Below are 20,734 nucleotides of genomic sequence, written 5' to 3' on the forward strand. Positions count from 1 at the left end.
ATCATTGGAAAGCTCTTGTCGAGAGCAACGCCAGGGTACCAATCTACATTATCTAGCCGCCACAAATCAGGCGCGGTAACACAGCAAAGTCGTCTCCAAGCCTGATATGCAAGCAAATTCATCCCATCAACGCCATTCCACTCTCCTTCATCGCCGAACGCTCAAATCTGTTTGAGACGATTCAAACTTCAGCCGGCTACGTCATTATCTTGGTTAGCGCCGGATCAACCGTTTTGTGTACCTGGCTATGTTTGGTTCCGCCGGGATAGACCTGTAAATGAAAATCGTCATGCAACTGATGTAACCCGTGGCTATGGAGGAGTTGCCATCCTGGTCAAACAGGGAACTTTTCGGGCGGTGAAGTCTAGGCCTGATTTGTCCCACGACTTGTGTGAAATGGTGTGGGTTGAACTGCACTCAAATACCTGGAATCAGCTTATCTTGGTAGGCTCTGTTTACCGACCTCCATCCCGCATCGCAACTGAGGCTTCTGTAAACTTTTGCCATATGCTGGAAGGTGCCCTGACCTCCTTCGACATTCCATCTACTACAATTTTCATCACGGGGACGTCAATGCTCATAATTCGTCTTGGTGTTCTTCAGATCACCCCTCACCGATTGGCACAGAGCTAGATCTTCTGTCCCACAGCTATCGCCTCCAGCAGCTGATTGATTTTCCAGCGCGTACAGCCCGACCTGGCCCATCATCCTGCCTTGATCCGCTTGTCACGAACAGCTCGAATCTCGTCCGCAGGATTGACTCTGCCCCTCCACTTGGCGCCTCAGATCATCTTCAGCTACTGTTTCATCTTGACCCGCTTCTTTTGTCAGACTCTTCGGCTTCACAATTGCCAGCCCCCTCCCAAGAGGTTGTATTTTGCTTCAGGAATGTGCCTAGAGAGATATGGTCACTGGTGAACTGCGAGTTGATGAAGCGAGACTGGCGGCATTGTTATCCCGCACGGATCCCAGTCTGTCCCTTGCCCAGTTTAATGAGGAATTAAATTGCGTGCTTCTGAATCACCTGAAATTGCGCCCTTGATCTGTCCAATGCTCTGTGAAGACCCAGAAACAACATGCATACCTACCCTGGGTGACGTCAGCCCTGAGCAAAGCCATCAAGTTGAAACATGATTTGTACAGTATCTTCAAAAAGTATCCAACTGCAAGTAATAAAACAGCCTTTAAAACCCAGCGTAACCTAGTCTGCTCTCTCTCAAGATCTGCTCACCGATTGCATGTCCGTTCAGTATGATCTACTTTTTCTGACGCCTCCGCAAGACCTACTCTGTATCAGTTTGTACGAAGTCAACGTCCTACTGTCAATCGCATGTCCATTCCTGACCTTCAGCCAGCGTCTGGGTGTCTAGCCACTGACCCAGTTGCAAAAGCTTCTGCGCTGAATGAGCAGTTCGCTTCAGTGGCTGTGATGGATGATCCATCCTGGCCTTGCCCCACATTGAATAGACACTGCTCCATCTCTTCCTTGTTTTCTACTCTGTACATTACGACTGCTGCGGTGCGTAAGTATAATATCATAAGATCCAAACCGCGATAGTCACCAGGGCTAGATCGTCTGACCAATGTCGTTCTAAAGGCTTTGTGTCCGGCAATTGCGTTTCCCCTTTGCCTTATATTTAATCTTTCGTTTTCAAGTTGGAAGCATGGTCTTCGTCGACAACTCAGCTGTGGGGGCAGACGAGCGAATTCCTCCTAGGACTCTCATTTCTGCTTTCGCCACGCTCGGCCGGGTTGTCTCGACGTTCAACGGCAGCGAGCAACGGAGGCGCAAATGGAGACAGCGCGAGGTAGCGGTCGGCCCGGCCACGTACGGTGCGCAGCAAGGTGTGACGGCCAGCGGAGATCTGTTGCTCGGGAGAACGCCGAAGGGGCACTCTGCGGGGACAGCGACCTAGTGCGTCTCTGCATGCCTGCGCGGTTGGCTGGAGAACTGCCCAAGTGAAAAGTAGATCTACATGTAACTACAGTCCATTCATGCGTGTGTGCACTCTTTGTAACTTTTGCTGCACTGCACGCTTAGTACTCTACTTTTTTTCACTTTGTTTGGTGGCTCGCCAAAATTCTTTAAAAACTATCACCTACCCGTTAGAAAATTAATGTTAGCAGCTTGTGATTGGATTTCTCACCTGCTATTTTCTTGGAACCCCTGGCACTGTGTTGCTGGAGAGGTTAGCAGCTTGTGATTAGATTACTCACCTGCCATTTTCTTGGAACCCCTGGCACTGTGTTGCTGGAGAATTGTAACTTCTCATTCTCACACTTTGCCTGTAATCTTGCGCCTATGTTTTGTAGTATAAATCTGACCATCTCCACCTGATATCATCCTATTCAATATCACCTTCTCTGATGAGCCTTATGAAGGCGAAACAGTTGTCAGGAGGAATTTCAGTATCTACCTGCAACCCTTCCTTGGTTGGTGTGTGTAATGGCTACTGAGGGTAGCAGTGAGTCGGCTGTGAGAGCGCATGGAGGAGAGGAGAGGAAGAGTTCTTTACATTTTATTGGCCGAATAGTACCGCTCACCATTTGAAAGAAATCGGCATCTAACAAATTTTCGCAGCGCTCGACAGGTGGAAAACCATACGCCTCGCAAGCCGAATCAAACTCTAAAAATAATACTTCGATATATTTGCCAGGCGCGCCAGAAAACACAGGAAAACTACCAGCAGGTATGCGACACGGATCAACAGTCATTTTCGTTTAGAAAGTTTGGAACGGTACAGAAGTTTGGAATGATAGAAAAAAGGGCGCCCAACAAAAGTTCGGAACGATACAAAGATTGAAAGCTAAAATTACGAGCAAGGTGCTACAAGAACGAAGTCGAGTTGAAACGAAACGAGACACAAGTAAAACGCAAAACGGGCGCCCAACAAAAGTTCAGAACGATATAAAGATTGAAAGCTAAAATTACGAGCAAGGTGCTACAAGAACGAAGTCGAGTTGAAACGAAACGAGACACAAGTAAAACGCAATACAGTTAGGAGTACTTACGGTTCTCAGGGTCGTGAGGTCGAGCGAAAGGTCGGGCGTCAATGTAAGGATCACTGGTTCACATACGCGAACAGTCACAGAGGACGAAGGTCAACAACTCTTAGTCTCAAGTCGAGATTCGGTGAAAAGAGAAAGAGTGAAAAGTCCAAGTCAGCGCTTATCAAGGGCCTGAGTAGCTATGGAAATGAATGTACTAGAGCGCGAATCTAGCTACCCAGGCCAACGGAAGAAAAGGTTAGAAACGGGAAGAAAGGTGAGTACGAGAGTGTAAAGGTGAGTATGAGGCTGCGTTTACACGGAGACGGAATGAAACGAAACGAAACGGAACGGAACGAAAACCGGTTGGCTTCGAATCGTTTTCAAACCGTTTACACGAGAACGGCAAATCGTTTTTGTACCGTTTACACGAGAACGGCAAATCGTTTTTGAACCGTTTACACGAAAACGGAAAACGCGTTAACGGGCGATCAGGCTGGAGAGGAGTGGAGTTAGCAAGTGCTGGCTTGGCTCAAGGGCGGGAAGTAACACGTTAGTTGGAGTTGGTATAGTGGTCGCAAGGATTTGGTATTTCCCGCGAAATATACTCCAGCACGGAATGGTTTCCATGACCGCACTCCGTTTCCAATCGTTTTCACTGTTTTCACCGTTTACACGAGAACGGAAACGTTTTGAAAACGTTTCAAAACACTTTCAAAACACTTTGAAGTGCGTTTCCAATTCGTTCCGTTTAGGTATCGTGTTCGGGCGTTGTCGTGTAAACGATAGTAGTAAACGCAACGATTTCGTTCCATTTAGGTCGTATTTTGTTGTCGTGTAAACGCAAATCGTTTTCAATCGTTGTCGTGTAAACGCAGCCTGAGTGTGTGAGTGCGTACGAGTGTGCGAGTGCTTACGAGTGTGCAAGTGCGTGCATATGTGAGATCGTGAACCTAACATATTGATGGTTTGGCTCTGGAGTGTTTGTTTGTTTTTTGTTTGCATTCTTTATTTAGAGTGGGAAGTCCAAAACAGGCCCTAGCCTAATAACAATGGTCCCACTAGTGAGGGAATGCTGTATATCTGTGCATAAGGATCAGTGAGTGGCTGGCGAGTTATCTAACGGACAGGCATCAGATAGTGTCCGTCACAAAATAAGAATTCAGAGAATCAATCACACCAGCATGATTCAACAGCAGGCATAATCATGTTGCCACCCATAACTGAGCATTCTGTCGACTTGATGAAACTGGTATCCAGCCATCAGAGGTATTAATAGGAATGGAAATACTATGACTGTTGTAATGTGATCGCTATAAACTAAAAAAAGAGAGGTGAGGGGTGTGACATTACCACATTGACGTCAATCGTAGTTGAGCCGCTAAGGCCATACAATAGTACAGATGTAAAAAAATAATATTTATTTATAAACATTATTTATTTATATTTTGAAAAACGTAAAAATGTTTGGCACCTATGAAATCAGGGGATGGCCCACGCCTGGTAAAAAAGGCCATGCATAGTTGATGAACACAATACAATCTACATGTAATTACATGTACTCAACTCGTGCGGGTCAAGTGTAAACAATAACAACATAGCACGTTTAGTGTGATAGATGAATGGGGAATTTCACAACAGGAGAACAGCTAATGAGATGGCTGGTGTGGCTGGGGCTCATTCACTCACTGCAGCCCGATTCTGGCTCTATGGGCTCATTCACTCACTGCAGCCCGATTCTGGCTCTATGGGTCCAGTGTGTTACCATACTCTGTCATGGTGTCAAGTAATTCTTCTCTTGTCCACACATTGTGATCAGGATATCGGATAGCAATATAGCTGCCAAAACCTGGGAAAAGAGCCTTCTGGTGACGCAACCATTGAAATCTGTTCATTTTCTTGTGTTGCTGCCTGTGGTATTCTGCACAAGCACCGAAGTAATCTTCGATGGACATAAAGAGACGATTTTCGAGGTACGATTCTACTGCGGAATGATGCTTGCGAATTTTCCGTACTACTTGAGTCATGACCGAGCCGAACCACGTTTCACCGATGGAGTCAAGCAATACCTCTACCTCAAATTTAACTTTGCGATCGCGCAAGTAGTCAGCAACTTGAGACCATTTCTCAGATCGGTAGTGATAAACTAAATATTTCTCCAGCTCCGGTGTTGACCCAAGCATCTCCTCTAGAAGGACAGCCTGGTATGCCTCTACAGAGCCGTATCGGGCCACCTCCATCTCCTGTAGACTGCTCAGCGCATAACTTCGGGTGTTCCCATTGTCAAATATCTCACCAGTATACCGTCGTCTGAGATCCTCTTCTGATAAATTGGGGAAGGTAATCAGCGCTTGACTTTCCGCAACAAGGGAGGAAATGTTGAAACCGGGCAGATCTAGGAGATAATTCAGCTGCATCGTGTCTGAACCCGTCTGCATGATTCTAGTCAAAACTGGGAGACTAGCTAACGACCGTTTGACGGTACACAAATTCAAAAAGGAAAAGTCCTTGAATGCTCTTGGTCCCCTGTATAACAAATACATTATGTCAGCCTTCAAGTGCGCCACTGCCACGGCTGTGTAGAGCGCTTTACATATTGTCTTGTAACTGACTTTCATGTGCAGCCTGGGGCTCATGTCGTATCGGCGCTGCACAAGGAAGAAGATATTGAAAACACAAGAGATGAGCATTACAGCGAGCAATACAGGACTCTTTCCAGACAAAAAAACTCTAGCATTCATATCGCAAATTTGTAATTTTCTCATTGCGTAGTGTCACAGACTGCTCCAAAAGCTGAATCGCACACTTCCTGACAACACAATTGATACTGGACTGACTCACGACCAAACCTAAAGGTCTATCTAGGTTGTCTCCGGGATTCAAGGAAAAGGAACATTCACGGCAACAGTACGAAAGTACGAAGCACAAAGAAGCACAAAGAAAGGAAAATCCGGCTTATGGATATGTTGATTGGGGGGGGGGGGGTGGGGGGAGAGAAACACACAGAAGACAGAAGAGGAAAGATAGCCTTTAGTAGAACATGAAGGAAAGGCGACTTCCTGTATGTTTAATTTTGTAGATAGTGCTGAGTAGAATCCTGTAGCACAACACGGGCAACGCAACAGCTGCAGAATGTTGTAATGTTTGAGTTTGCCTAGTTCGTTCGGCCATAATGTTATGGAAGTGCATTTTTGAAAATTGTCAAGTGCCCAATGCTTATCTTCTATTCCTTGTTGTGTAGATTTTGACTCCGGAGTTCTCGGCTATAGTCTAAGCCTATGAGTAGAATTGTACAATAATAATAATTATGTTAAGGTGGCAGACTACCCAAAATTCGCTGAATGGTCGAATTTGTCAATTCATATCGAGTGCTATTCATATCGAGTGCTATTTTTTGATTTTAATGGCGGAGTGAACTAACGTCAGCTCTCACTCTTGTGAGAGTACTCGTTCTTCCAGCAATGTGCTGAGCCTGATGAGCGGCGGTGACGCTAGAGATGAGGGATGTTGTTCTGTTTTTAGGAGACAAGGCTCGGGCAAAACCCGGTGCCGAGCGGGAACGTTCAATGCTCGCTCGTTGAGAAGTAAAATAAAGAAACAACTTATTATTCCGGACTTTGAACAATACGACCTAGACGTGCTCGGAGTGACTGAGACCTGGATTGATGGAAATGGAGTTGACACAATGGACAACGGACATGTCATGTATCGCTCTGGAGGGTCGTCTGGTCGTGCCGGTCTTGGAATACTTATCCACAAACGGCTAAAAATAATATTGTCTCGTACAAATTCTACTCGGAACAAATCATCTCGATCCTACTCGCTATAAATCCGCGCAGGGACAGGAGAACAGTTACCGTCGTGTGCTGCTATGCTCCAACCCTGCAGCGCTCTACAAAATATCCTGCTGAAACTGACAGCTTCTACTCCGTCCTGAGTTACATTGCAGGCCAAGTGAAACGAAGAGATGAACTGTGGATACTTGAAGATTTTAACGCCAAAATAGGAAGCTCGGTCGGAGGGAGAAGTGGCCCAGTAGGTTCTTACTCCAAACATACATCTAACAATGCCAATGGTGATAGACTCTAAGACCTGTGTGGTGAGCATGGGCTGGTGCTTTACAACACTCTGTTTAAGCACAAATTACAGCATCGCTCCACATGGTTTGCAGATGAATAGGTCTTTTGCCCAATAAGACACGCAGTGACTTGGCGGGGCATGGCATGCGTACTGAATGCGTGACACAGGGTACATGCAGTGCGTTCCTCCCAGCGCGAGCTCCTGTTTTGGAACCGCAACGATCAATCACCGCGTTTGGCGTGTACTCGCCCACGTGGCCAGAAAAATGTGGCTCTCCTGGATCGAAAAAACTGACAGCGAAGGGTTTCTGTTTTATTCTCGCTTTTCAACGCTGTCCGCTGTTTGTTTAGAACGTATCTCTTTGCATTTACTTCTCGCTGGGCCTTTGCAGTGAGTTTGATACATGGCTGATGAAGCGGGCCATGAACCGAGCCCTTCTTCTCTTGCCGCGATACGTTGCGATGAAGGGAACGTTGAAACTAGTCCTGTGACTGAAAATGAAATTGAAGATCCCAATGTTCGGTTTGTGATGCCTCCGGACAACAAATTGTTTGAAAAATGGACGGTGAACCAGTTGAAGACGTACCTGCGAGCTAGAGGATCCCGAGTGTCCGGGAAACGAGATGAGTTGCTCGAACGGTAAGTACCACTTCGGGATGCAGTCTTCAAATAACTTTTCACAAAAGGAAAAGGAAATTTTATCGGTACATGTTTTTGCTTTCCAACTTCCTCCATCTGTTCAGGGCCAGGTTCTACCACAACGATCCAAAACTGCGCACTCCAGATACATCTGGCGGCAGGCGTCGGCAAGGAAAACGGAAGAGTGCTGCCATTCAGAGCATTGTTGACGCTGAGCTCGTGGAAGCACATAGTGATGCAATAAGCACCTCGTCCACTGTAGCAGCTATATCTCGTCCTAGTTTTCCTGACACAGGGTGGGACACATCAAGCTCTGCTTTGCCAAATAACCTATCGCTTGGTGTGATTTTCGATCACCTCCGAGCCTGCGGCAAGCATGCTACCGTGAAAAAGCCCTTCACCCGCGGATTCAACTTCTTCTTCTGGAGTTACATACATTCTGTGAGCTGTTGCAAGATTGCAATGTCTACTGAGACCCCGACCAGATACTTCATCAAAGCCAAGTGCTGGGCGTCCCAGTCCAAGAATGAAAGTTTTGCACTTGAGTGTTTAGTTGAAGCAGCTGCTACAACTTACCTGATGTCTATCGCTTATGCACACTTCTCTTGCACTGCTTGAGTTGCTGGCTCGTGCCATCATCTCGTCGCACTGCTGCTAAGCATCGAGCACTGTGCGAAGAAGCAGCAGGATGGACCAGCAGAGCAGACTTGCACAACTGAGAAGCAGGCTTGGGGTCCTCGGCCTCGTCAAGTTGTCGCACAGCCAGTTTCTTCACTCGTAATTGAAAAAGCGGATCCGTCGAAGAATATGGATGACATTCAGAGTGTCCGGCGAGCATCCTCACTCTATGAGGCGAGAGGTCCTTCAACCAAAGAGATTAAGTGTGAGGAACTTGATCGCCTGCTGGATGAGATCACCCCAACCGGCCGCAGGTACCCCATTGCAACTTTGCTGTCGCGTGGAGAGGAGGTGCACCAGTGTCAGTCCAAGGTGGGCGCTGTCCCATTCGGCTCAGTGCTGTGTTACCACCAGCTCGAGGGGGATAAAGTTGATGTGCCTCCAGCTAGAAAGCGACCATTTGTGGCGATAGCGGACCAACCGCAGCTGGCAGCGTGCAGCTCGCAAACAGCAAGTGATGATCGAAACGCCACCTCAGAATCACCTGCCAGCCAACAACCTGCTGGCGCTGAGTGTTCTACCAGCCAGCGCTTCTGTGATTTACCACTGCCGAAGTCTGCTAGGGAAGGTGATGAGTTTGCACGACCGCTACTCCATACCAAAACCATAGCCATCGAACGGCTCACTCGTAGTCAGGGTAGCAGTGAATTGTGGAAAAGACTGAGGAGAATCACCCTGACTTCTTCAGGCTTCCACCTCGTAACTCACCGGAAGGAGGTGACAGATGCATTCGTGACGAGCCTCTTTCAGGACAAGGATTTGTCTCGAGTTGGAGCGGTTTCTCATGGAAGAGCCTGTGAGGATTTGGCCAGAAGGGATTATTTGGCAAGCAAGCAAACAATGTGCAACGCGGACTATGAGGTGCGGCAATGTGGTCTGGTCATCCACCCTGTTTACCAGTACATTGGCGCTAGTCCTGACGGCCAAGTCTATGATGGTCCTGTCCAGCCGATCCAAATGGTTTGCTGGAGATAAAGTGTCCGCACACCGCTTATGGCGATGACTTAACCCCTGTTGAGGCCTGTTCATTGCCAGACTTCTGCTGTGAGCTTGTCAATGGTCAACCCCGACTCCGTGCTAGTCACGCGTACTACTACCAAGTTCAAGGGCAACTTGGTGTGTCTGGCTTATCTTGGTGTAACTTTGTCATCTGGACTGGGCCTCGTCGACTTTCCGTGGAACGCATCTTGTTCGACGATGAATTTTGGAAGAAGGATCTACTTCCACGCCTGCTACAGTTCTGCTCATCCCATCTGAAAAAGGCCACGGAAATCTCTGCCGGTCAGGTTTTCCAGGCTGATTGAGAACATTGCCTGGCAGCTGTTTGTGCACTTGAATCATTATTATTACATTTCATTCTTTTCTTCCCAGTTATACATTGTTATCTTGTAATGGGTTGAAATCGTAAAATACAGATCAAATGCAATAGCATGTAATTAGGCCTCAAACTGAAAAGAACCTGCAAGATAAAATTCGAATCATTTCAACTTCATGCATATGGTTGTACAATACATGTATAATATATTCGCCGTTGTAGGTCCGTTGTGACCGTAATAACAATACCGGCAAGACTAACTTTATTCATTGAACTTATGTAAATATTGCAATCAAAATTATATCGTTACAAATTTTGTACAGAGGAAGTCATTATCTGCTCAGTAATATGATTGTGCATGACTGTTCAGGCATGACGAAATTCGTGTTGCTGAAGATTAATTCGCCATGCAATGCTAGCAACAGTTGGCATGGATAACTTAATTTGCATCAGCAAGTAAAGGAGCCTGGAACAATATGAGAAGACAACAGGCTGTCCATATCTGATTGATGATGGGGAAAAGAGTTGTTGGAACAATCTTGGAAAAGATGTTGAACTCCTTGATCCGCTCCATCAGACGCTCAACATGAATTCGTAACTTGGCGATTTGTTGCGTTTTCTGAACGTCTTCTAGGGCCATCTGGTGTCCTGATCGCTTGAACGGGGGAATGTTCAACTTGACGCCATACGTCACTAAAAGATCCTGGATGTCGAATCCTTTATCTGCCATAATCGATGTCCCATACCCGGCTGCTGGGAGAAGATCTAGGAAGTGGCTTCTGATCGTTAGCTCGCGGTCACTGATAGATCCAGTGAACAACTCGGAGATGAACGCCACAGCACCATCTGGGGTCATACCGATGAGGCCCTTCAAGGTGGTATGTGTCTTGTACGAGCTGTACAGTTGGGACTGTGCAGGCAGACTGGACGCAACTTCGCATTTTAGCTCTGTGGCATCAATGATCAAGAATGTTGTGGGATACAGGTCCTTGAACACATCGGGCAATCGTTCTTACACTTGGGAAGGACGCGGCCAGATTTGAATCATTCCCAGTCGCAGGTACATGTAGTTGACCATTGTTGTGATGATACGACTCACAGTCCCAGTATCTATCAAGTACAGATCAGCCAGCATTCGGATGTCTGTGCCCCGGCGAAGACGAACCATGGTAAGGAAAAACTTCTCTCTCCAAGCCAACTTGCTCTTCCGTCCAGCACCGGGTTTCCTTTTCCGTGAGTCGGCATCCAAGGGTTTGCTGCGAAAGGAAATGACGCTCTTATCATCCAGGTGAAGAAATTGTTCACATGCATCAAATGCAGCAAGTGAAGGAAACCCAGTGTAGTACTGCATATCGGAGTCAGAGTCTTCAAACCGAGCTAGAGAAAATAGCTTCAGGCTGAAGTCGACTTGGATATCGTCGATAGCAGCCAGTGCTTCTTCAAGTCCGTCTTTTTGCTTGGCATTTTCCTTCGTCGTGGCTTTCAGCTTTGCAGCGTCTGACTTGGGCTCCTTTGCTACTTTAGGAGGAGGAGAAGCACCACGCTCGCGAGACTTTCTCTTCGTGGGCTTCTTCCATGCAAATACGCTTGGAACAGCAGTAGATTTCAGCCTTGCGCCCGACTTCTTTGTCCCTTGGACATAGTCTTCGTCCGTGAAGTGGTTAGAACACACCACTGTACTGTACGACATGATGGTAAACACACCGTGCCTCTCATCTCGACGGATGGCCGCAATCCAAGACTTCCTTGTGTCCAACTCGTCCCTGCTCACGCTTCTAGCTTCTCCAGTTTCTGTTTCCTTGCTACCAGGGAAGACGTGGAACAAAGTATTTTTGTCCGAACGTCGGCCGCTGTTGCACTGCGGAACGCAGCAGTGATCGTCTTTCCCCATGACTAGAGAAGCTGGGAAGATGTCCTACATAACAAAACTGAACACTTTACAAGAACCAGGCGGAGAATCTCCAGCGGCTGTTCTTTTATCTTCTAAAATGTCGAGCGCAATCGCTTGAAGAAGTTAGTTTCTGAAAGTAAAGGCACAAACAAAAATAGAAGGAAAAGTCACATTTACACGTGGGCAAGTACACACCAAACGCTGTGATTGATCGTTGCGGTTCCAAAACAAGAGCTCGCGCTGGGAGGAACGCACTGCATGTACCCCGTGCCTGTGTCACGCATTCAGTACGCATGCCATGCCCCGCCAAGTCACTGCGTGTCTTATTGGGCAAAAGACCTATTGACATACTCTGACGGCCGTGCGGTGCGGAATATGATTGATTTCATCGCAGTGAAGACTGGTGGACAAACATCAGTCACCAATGCAAGATCATATGGAGGATTCCGCACCAGATCGGATCATCATCCGGTAATTGCCGACTTTCGTCTCTCATTTGGACCAGCGAAGCCTGCTCCAAAGTCTAAGGAGCGATGCTTCTCCAAATACAACCAACCTACAGAGATAACCAGGAAACTCTATCAGTCAGCACTACTTGAAAATCTTCCGGAGATCCAGCTCTCCCAAGTATCGCCTCAAGTTATTGATAACCTGTGGGATGGCTTTGTGACGGTTGTGCATGGTGCAGCTCTAGCTGCATGTGAGAGGGCAAAGGTTGGACACAAGTCGGTCCGCAGCATGAGTACTGAAGTGTCTATGCTGTCGCAACGGCAGAAAGAACTTCACATCCAGAAGCATGCGGAACGTGATCCTGAAAGACGGCAACAGCTAGCAAGAGAACGCAATCAAATACTGCATAAAATACGATCAATATTACGAAAGGAGGGTGACCAATTTTGGCAGGAGAAAGCAACAGAAGCAGATGCATTACGGCCCGACGCACGGTCATACTACAATGCAATTCGTAACATCCGCCAACTTCGTTCCTCAGTCAGCCAGCCACCAATCAGACTTGCAAACAAAGATGGTGAAATCATGGCGGACGTCCAGTGGAATCTCGATGAATTCCGCAAGTATTACTTGTCCGTATTCCATCGCGATGACGTCCCTGCTGCAGTCGACCACCCAGCAGATGGAGAGGTAACACCTGATGAGGAGCCATTTACTCAGGAAGAAGTTCGAGCAGCAATCTCACGTCAAAAACCGGGTGATGCTGTTGGACAGGATGGAGTTTCCGCAGTTTTGCTGCAGGCCGGTAAAGATGCAATCACCACTTGGTTAACAACATTCTTCAAAGCTGTTCAACTGGCAAAGTATTGTCCAGAAGACCTCAGACGCGGTTTGATCGTGCCCATATATAAGCCAAATAAGCCAGCCGGCTTCCCCGAAAGTTACCGACCAGTTATGCTTCTGTCGGTGGTCAGAAAGGTCCTGACCCGTATTCTCACACAGCGCTGCACTACATTCGTGGACTCCTTTGTGCCTGAAAGCCAGGCTGGCTTCCGCCCTGGGCGGTGGACTACGGACGGAGTATTATTCACAAGAATGATGTGCGAGAGGGCCTTGCTAGGAGACTGGAGTCACTCAGCGGCGCTTTTAGATTTCAGTGGCGCATTTGATACAATAATCAGGCAGACTGCTGTTGACCGTCTGGCTTCGGCAGGTGCACATGTTAGCACTATTCAGCAACTAGTCTCCGAAACCTATGCTCGCGTGAAGCTCGGAAAGCAGCTCAGTCAGTCATTTCCAACTAATGTTGGAGTGGTGCAGGGGACCCCTGTCACCCCTTATGTATATTGTCTACGCAGAAGGTGCAATGCAGAGGATCAGAGAAGCCTGCCCAGAACAAGTCAATCTACCTACTAAGTTCACCCTGTATGCAGATGATACAACAGTGCATGACCACAACCGGACAGCAGTTGAAGCAACCGTAGAGAAATGCGAACCCATCTTCGCAGAGGATAACTTAAAACTAAACATCACCAAAACACAATTTGTAACAGCTACAAAGTCGCCTCCTGGAGGTCGGTCAAACTGTTGGGTTCTCGTCTGGGGTCAGCGGAGGACATTGATGCACGTATCGTAGCAGCGAACCGGGCATTTTCCAGTGTATCATGGAAACGCCATACCCAGCAGTCCCGCTTAAACATGTTCAACTGTCTCATTCTGCCAGTTCTCCTATATAACTGCGCGCAATGGACTCTAACAAAAGCCTTAGAAAGCAAAATTGATGTATGGCACCGCCGTAAACTCAGATACATACTTGGAATCATCTTTCCCAATAAAATTTCGAATAATGCTCTTTATGCTAAAACTGCTCAATGCCCAATAAGTGCAGTCTGTAGACGCCGGCGCTTATTATGGTTTGGACATGTCATTCCTGAAGGGAAGGACGCTGTGTCCTACAAAGCCCTTCACATGGCAATAAATATAGCAGAAATAAAGAATTCCACAGGTCGCCCAGTGACCAGATGGGCAGACAACATTAGGAATGACCTTTTACTTCTCAATATGTCTCTTTTGGAAGCGGAGCAACTTGCCTCAGACAGAACGCACTGGCTCGACGTTGTCGACAGATGCATGACCCTCATTTGATTTTTCATATGAGCTATATGCATGCTGTATTATTATTATCGTAGTATACGCTACATGCGCTATGTGCGGTTTTGCTGTGTGCGCTGTTGTTGTATGTTGTATGTGTATGCTTTTCTCATATACGCTGTCATTTTCCCGCTATAACTACCTGGTGGTTTTAGTGTTATTCATTCATTCATTACAACAGCAAAAATGAAGAAAGTCAAGTTCCATAACGTTTTCTTGTGACTGTCATCAGTGGAACGCCGTCACATAAAATGTAATAACTAAAAACACACACTTATATACATGTAGCTAATATGGTTTCAGGTAGAAATACAGCAGCTAACAGGTACAAAAAGCGAAGTTTGCACCTTTGCAATGTGTGAATATAGTGTATGTGAGAAAGGTAGTGGCAGATGAATGTGATACTGTGTGAATGAATGTAATGGTGCGTGTGTATTACTTGAAGAGTGTGAGTGATACAACGTTTTCTTTCTGTTTACATAGCACAGGGTCACGAGTACGAATATACACAGCTTCCAACACCTGCAATTGCTTGAAGAAACGTGCGCAACGAATAACACTAAACCAGGAATCGTCAAACACCTTACGACATTCTGGACTGGACACCAGTTTGACGATTCCTGGTTTAGTGGAGAGAATACGTGGAGAAGAGGCTCCGACAGAGCGAGGAGTTTGAAGAGCGCAGTGCTAGACGGCAAGAGGGTGCGCTCCGCCCAGAGTTTGACGAAAAGCTCAAGAACTTGAAGAAGATGAACGAGCGCATCGCCAGCAGTAAATATGAGGGAGCAAAGCGAGATTTGCTTGCCTCACGCGAAAGGACGCCGGACAAGGCGTGGAAGACTTTGCTTACGGACAAGCAGCGGTCAGAGGAGTATTCGAAGCCAGTGGATTATCAGATCCAAGGCCCACTGCGTCGGTGCAGTGCATGGCGACATCGGTCGGAGACGCTCAGAAGCAGTTGGAGTCTCGGCCGAACGACGTAGAGGCGCAAGACGCAGAGGCGCAAGACGTAGAGGCGCAAGACGTAGAGGCGCAAGACGTAGAGGCGCAAGACGTAGAGGTGCAAGGCGTAGAGGCGCAAGACGTAGAGGCGCAAGACGTAGAAGCGCAAGACGTAGAAGCGCAAGACGTAGAAGCGCAAGACGTAGAAGCGCAAGACGAAGAAGCGCAAGACGTACAAGCGCAAGACGTACAAGCGCAAGACGTACAAGCGCAAGACGTAGAAGCGCAAGATGTAGAAGCGCAAGGAGTAGAAGCGCAAGAAGTAGAAGCTAAGGAATTGAGAAGGGCGATACTGGTTAGCGCGGAAGAGGTCAACGGCGAGACTGTGTGGACCACAGAGATCGGATGTGTGTTCTCGGCTCGAAGCAGTGTACTGGCGACCGTGTCGTGTGTGACAGCCCACATCGTCGAGCTTTATGACATTATCGGTTGTGTGTTGTCTGGTCCATCGTCCGCCCCATGTTGAAGTGGATCGGTGACAGTGTCGTGTGCGACAGCCCACAGCGGCAAGCTTCGCGAATTCGAGTTGGCCGAAGTGGTGGGCATTAGTAATATTCTACCATGGCCACCACCGCAGCAGCAAATGACGCGTAGTAAGCCCCAAATCGTTTGACTTGTGAGTTGTTGTACGGCGGTGAGAAGCCCTTTTGGTGGGGAGAATGTTGTGAAACCGCAAGTTCTCGAGAGTGAAAGGCCTTCTCGCTTGTGACATTGTGTTCTTTCAATGCAGTTGTATCCCGACTCCGCCGTAACGCTGATGTTTACAACGCAGTATACGCTACTGGCGCTATGTGCGGTTTTGCTGTGTGCGCTGCTGTTGTATGTGGTATGTGTATGCTTTTCTCATAATATATGCTGTCATTTTTCACGCTTTTACTACCTGGTGGTTTTAGTGTGTGTGTTTTTGTTTTGTTTTTTTTTTAGTAGTGGAACGTGAGTGGTAGTCTTTGCCGGTTTCTGAGGGTATCCTGGATTTTGTGTGCAGCGCTGTGGAAATGGCTTGCTGTGGACGTCTCAGCACTGGATGTTGTATCAAAGGTACGACCTCGTAGCACGTGCTAAACCTAAAAAAATTAAACAATTGACTTGGGTCTGTGGGAGTCTGTGAGAGAACGCACACTCGTTCCGTTGTGGCAGATGCCAGGGCCACGTTGAGGGGCCTTACTCCACCACCCATGGCTGCTTCTGGACTTTTTTTAGGTTTGGGTCCCACGCACGGACAGAATGGGCGCGAAAATGTGAAATAATTGCAAATGCATTTGTTTGGCTCCTGGGTGGCTCCCACACCGTGGCACTTTGCCGGAAATCTGAGTTATTCCGGCCGGGAAAGCCTGTCAGTGAGGCGCAAGAACTTGTAAATCATGTCCTGAGGGCCAGCATAGTGGCAGGAGTGTGTGGTCAAAATTTCACTCAAATCCATTGAGAAACCCCAAAGTTACGGTAAATTGAATGCCATATGAAATTTGTGGGTAGGCTGCCCCCTTAACTCGTATTCTGTCCGCTGCTTTTCGACACTCTGTATGTCAACTATCTGTATATGTAACATACCCGGCAGTGTTCGGGTAGTTGTTGAAGTAAATAGTTGACAGTTCGTGTGTGTTTAGGACTGTCTTCATAAATATGTTTCGTTGTTGCCTATTCTGCATTTGCATGGGCATTAGCACCTCATTGACCCCGCTCGTTCCTCATTTTATTATTCCATTTGGCCTAAGCGAAGACAAGCCAAGACAGCCAAGCTTGCTTGGCAATGTCAACGCGAAAAGGCTGATGATAATGATGGTGATGATGATCAGCCTTTTTGCGTTGACATTGCCAAGCAAGCTTGGCTGGCTTGCTTCCGTGGGTCATGCCGTGGCTCGTATAACAAAAGACGTTTGAATTCATTTGTTACTCAGTGCCGTCAGGCTCTTTAGTGCATTGCACTTGACCTGAGCAGAATATCACATGTCACTTCAATAATTATGTGGGATTAATATCTTACACCAGACCATATCTTTTTGGTACAATATCAGCAATCATCCAATATTTATCTGGCACAATAATATTCTTAATTTAACTCAATTCAGTGGTCTCCCGACTATATTGACATATTCATTGATGATAATCTATTCAGTTTTCTCTGGATTGCCCGTAAATGAGGCCCTTCTCTATGATGAGAATGAGAAAATTGTAGGACGCGTAGTAGAAGTGGGTTGCGAAGAACACCGGCTCACACTCAACCGCTGCGCCACTCTTTTCAAAGTATTTCAACGTTTGGGTCATAAAATGACCATCATCAGGAATGAAGTATGCACCGCTGGGATGGTTTCAAAAAGAGCAGCGCTGCGATTCAAAAATGTTCTTTACAGAAGTCTCTGTTGTATGTATATGTATTCTTTATTTTTCTTCGCAAAGTCAAACTGTGAGCACCGTTGCTAGGGACGAAAACCAAAAATTGCAGCTCAGTGTGAGCTCTGCAGCTCACTCCTGTAAGTCTCCCACATGTTCTGCCTTCGCCGTGTCTTTGAGTCGCCCCGAGGCCAAGTCAATAATTCGCTTTCTTTACCCATTTTGCAAACTCAAGCTGGATCCAATTATATTTCATTCCATGGGGCTGACCTCTTAAATTTGCTATCCGAATCCCTTCGCGCTAATCACATGCCCAATTCATTTTTTCGACAACCTTACCACACATTCACGCATCTTGGGCACCGGTAAGAAGACCTTAGAGTCTGTTGGAGATACCCAAGTACAAGTAAAATACAAAAATACAATACAAACACAGATGCAACACAGGATACACTCACCTCGCATAGCATCCGAAATATTTCTTCGTCCATGAACAATCTGTGGAAATGACGAGACATTTGACCCAGTCGAATAATGTCTCTGACGGACAACATCAGTAGTAGTTCCGAGCGCCAGACGTCGTAGTCAATCAGTTCCAGTGTGCTGTATTTCACAGGATTTTGATTCTCCGGGTCATCAACGCTTAGGTCCTCAACAGGATTTGTAGCCTCTACATCCTCAGGCACGACAGTTAGATACTCCAACACAGGGTCAGTGTTTGAAAACGCTGCAGAACGTTCTTTTTCCACGAGGATATTTCCTGTAAGCTGAGAACGTTTTGCTCGGGCTAGAGTTAATGGAGGAGTGTAGGGCTGAGCAATTGCCTTTATCGCTGCATGGGTCCGTCTTCGACTCATTCTGTATAGTACAGTAGTAATGGCGGAGAGAGGACACACACACACACTGTCACACACTGTCACACACTTTCACACATCACAGCAGCAGACATTCATGTAGGGACACAAATGTGCAGTGAAAATAACGGTGACAATACCGTCACCCAATGTCTACTCCTAGTCACGGAAAGGAAGTTGAGCAGCAGATAAAAACATTGCCAAGCATAGCAGCTGATTTTATTTACCTTCTGCTTTCTGGATGAACACAGTCTTCGTCAACAACTCGCTGCGCTTGCAGCATTATTGTTATTAACTACCAAAGTGAAAGGCGACTCAAAACTATGCAAGGGAATTTGTATCGGATTGTACTACAGGCCCGTGACTCCTTCGCTGGTGAAAAGAAACTGGAAGAGGCCTAGCTTGAAGCCTCGACCTTTATACCAGGTTTGCCGCGTGGGCGGCCTTAAAGGCAAGCCTGCATAATACGGAAACGCTCAGACTGTTCACTTACGTTCACGCACACCATGATTTCACCCTGGTACCTACCATTTTATGGGCACTTCCGCGGCCGAGTCATTATTTTACGCTTCGGTCACACTACTAGTACTAGTACGTTAAGTTTCACACAAGACGCATCGACAAATCAAAGTAAAGCACTTGAGTCTTGGCGCTGACGTGGGGTCATACTGCATTGTTTGTGCTTTTGCTTGCGAGGCCTGACGCACTTCACAGTACCACTCTGTTGGCTATATCAGAGGCGACTGAAAGTGCTACAGTTGACTGTGTCACTGCTAAGGATTCAGTACTCCATCACCAGCGTGTGCCTTTTTACCAGCGAATTTAGAGACTACAATGTACATTTAGGTAGGACTCTTCAACATCTGGACGCGCGCATCCGACAACACGCACCGCTACACCTTATTCCACAACACGCACGATCCACTCGACCACGGAGGGGACGTCCAGCAAAGAATCATCCTGGTACAAGATGGTCCAACGCAGCGGCATCAACACCAAGCAACGTCACCTCACAATTAACTAGACCACCAGAAAAACAACCGGACAAGACACCTACTGGCGTGGCAGTGACAGGAACCGCATCAACCAGAAGAATGACAAGATCGGCAACGGCGGCGATGGCAGCGACTAAAGCACAAGCAGAGGCAACGGCTAGGATCCACTCGACTAGCCATGTGATATCGGATGTGTCCACCGCACATGCTGATTGTTCTGATGTTAGTTCTGATAAGTATGAGTCGTCCATTGCTAGTCATTTGTTTGAGCATCCTGATTGTCGTGCTGTGTATTCAGATGATTATTGTTCGATTGTGTCACGTGTACGCAGTGCTAGATTGCTGAATTTTTTGGAAGCTGTATAATAATAATAATAATAATAATAATAGTACAGCACGCATATAGCTCATATGAAAAATCAAATGAGGGTCATGCATCTGTCGACAACGTCGAGCCAGTGCGTTCTGTCTGAGGCAAGTTGCTCCGCTTCCAAAAGAGACATATTGAGAAGTAAAAGGTCATTCCTAATGTTGTCTACCCATCTGGTCACTGGGCGACCTCTGGGCTTCTTTATATCTGTTATATTCATTGCCATGTGAAGGGCTTTGTAGGACACAGCGTCCTTCCCCTCACGAATGACATGTCCAAACCATAATAAGCGCCGGCGTCTACAGACTGCACTTATTGGGCATTGAGCAGTTTTAGCATAAAGAGCATTATTCGAAATTTTATTGGGAAAGATGATTCCAAGTATGTATCTGAGTTTACGGCGGTGCCATACATCAATTTTGCTTTCTAAGGCTTTTGTTAGAGTCCATAGCGCGCAGTTATATAGGAGAACTGGCAAAATGAGACAGTTGAACATGCTTAAGCGGGACTGCTGGGTATGGCGTTTCCATGATACACTGGAAAATGCCCGGTTCGCTGCTATGATACGTGCATCAATGTATACATCCACACAAAGAAACCCAACCTTTTCAAGCAGAAACAAATCAAATTCACACTTAGGCTGTTAGGTAGGTCGTCAAAACCTCGTTAGTTACATGTATGTCCAGTGGTTGTCTCTTGTTGTCGCACTACATGTCACGCTTATTGAGTTTTCTCGCATTTGCACCTTTGTGTCATTATTGCATTTTTCGCTGTTTACTTTAGCTACTTTCTTTTTTTGCGCTGTTTTACCACCTTCTTACTGTATTTAATCCACTGTTCCTGTTTCTTTTCCCTTGCCTGTATTTCACCTGACGAGAAGGCTTGAAAGTATACTTGTGAAGACAAAAACTTTCAAGATGTTTGTAATGAGCCTGAAGTGTGTCCTTTTTATGAGTAATAAACTACTATCACTATCAGTCATGAAAAAGGGCA

General features: G+C 46.8%; 1 protein-coding gene across 1 annotated transcript; it reads right to left on the reverse strand.

Annotated features, from left to right (window-relative positions):
- Positions 1-4,461: 4,461 nt before the first annotated feature.
- LOC135806819 (uncharacterized) lies at positions 4,462-18,731 on the reverse strand. Its single transcript, XM_065321014.1, has 3 exons — positions 18,604-18,731; positions 17,981-18,380; positions 4,462-5,636 (listed from the first exon to the last, which is right to left on the reverse strand). Exons 1-3 carry the CDS (start codon positions 18,657-18,659, stop codon positions 4,734-4,736), a joined length of 1,359 nt encoding a protein of 452 aa, XP_065177086.1. The 5' UTR covers positions 18,660-18,731; the 3' UTR covers positions 4,462-4,733.
- Between the last annotated feature and the right edge of the window lie 2,003 nt (positions 18,732-20,734).

The sequence above is a fragment of the Sycon ciliatum genome, chromosome 1 (assembly GCF_964019385.1).
Source record: "Sycon ciliatum chromosome 1, ocSycCili1.1, whole genome shotgun sequence".
NCBI classification, from domain to species: Eukaryota; Metazoa; Porifera; class Calcarea; order Leucosolenida; family Sycettidae; genus Sycon; species Sycon ciliatum.

Coding starts and splice junctions, on each gene's coding strand:
- LOC135806819 (XM_065321014.1), bottom strand. CDS start 18,659: ATGCTGCAAGCGCAGCGAGTTGTTGACGAAGACTGTGTTCATCCAGAA. Junction 18,381..18,603: donor GTTCATCCAGAAAGCAGAAG/GTAAATAAAATC, acceptor TGTACTATACAG/AATGAGTCGAAGACGGACCC. Junction 5,637..17,980: donor TATTTCGGATGCTATGCGAG/GTGAGTGTATCC, acceptor TTCCTTGTGCAG/CGCCGATACGACATGAGCCC.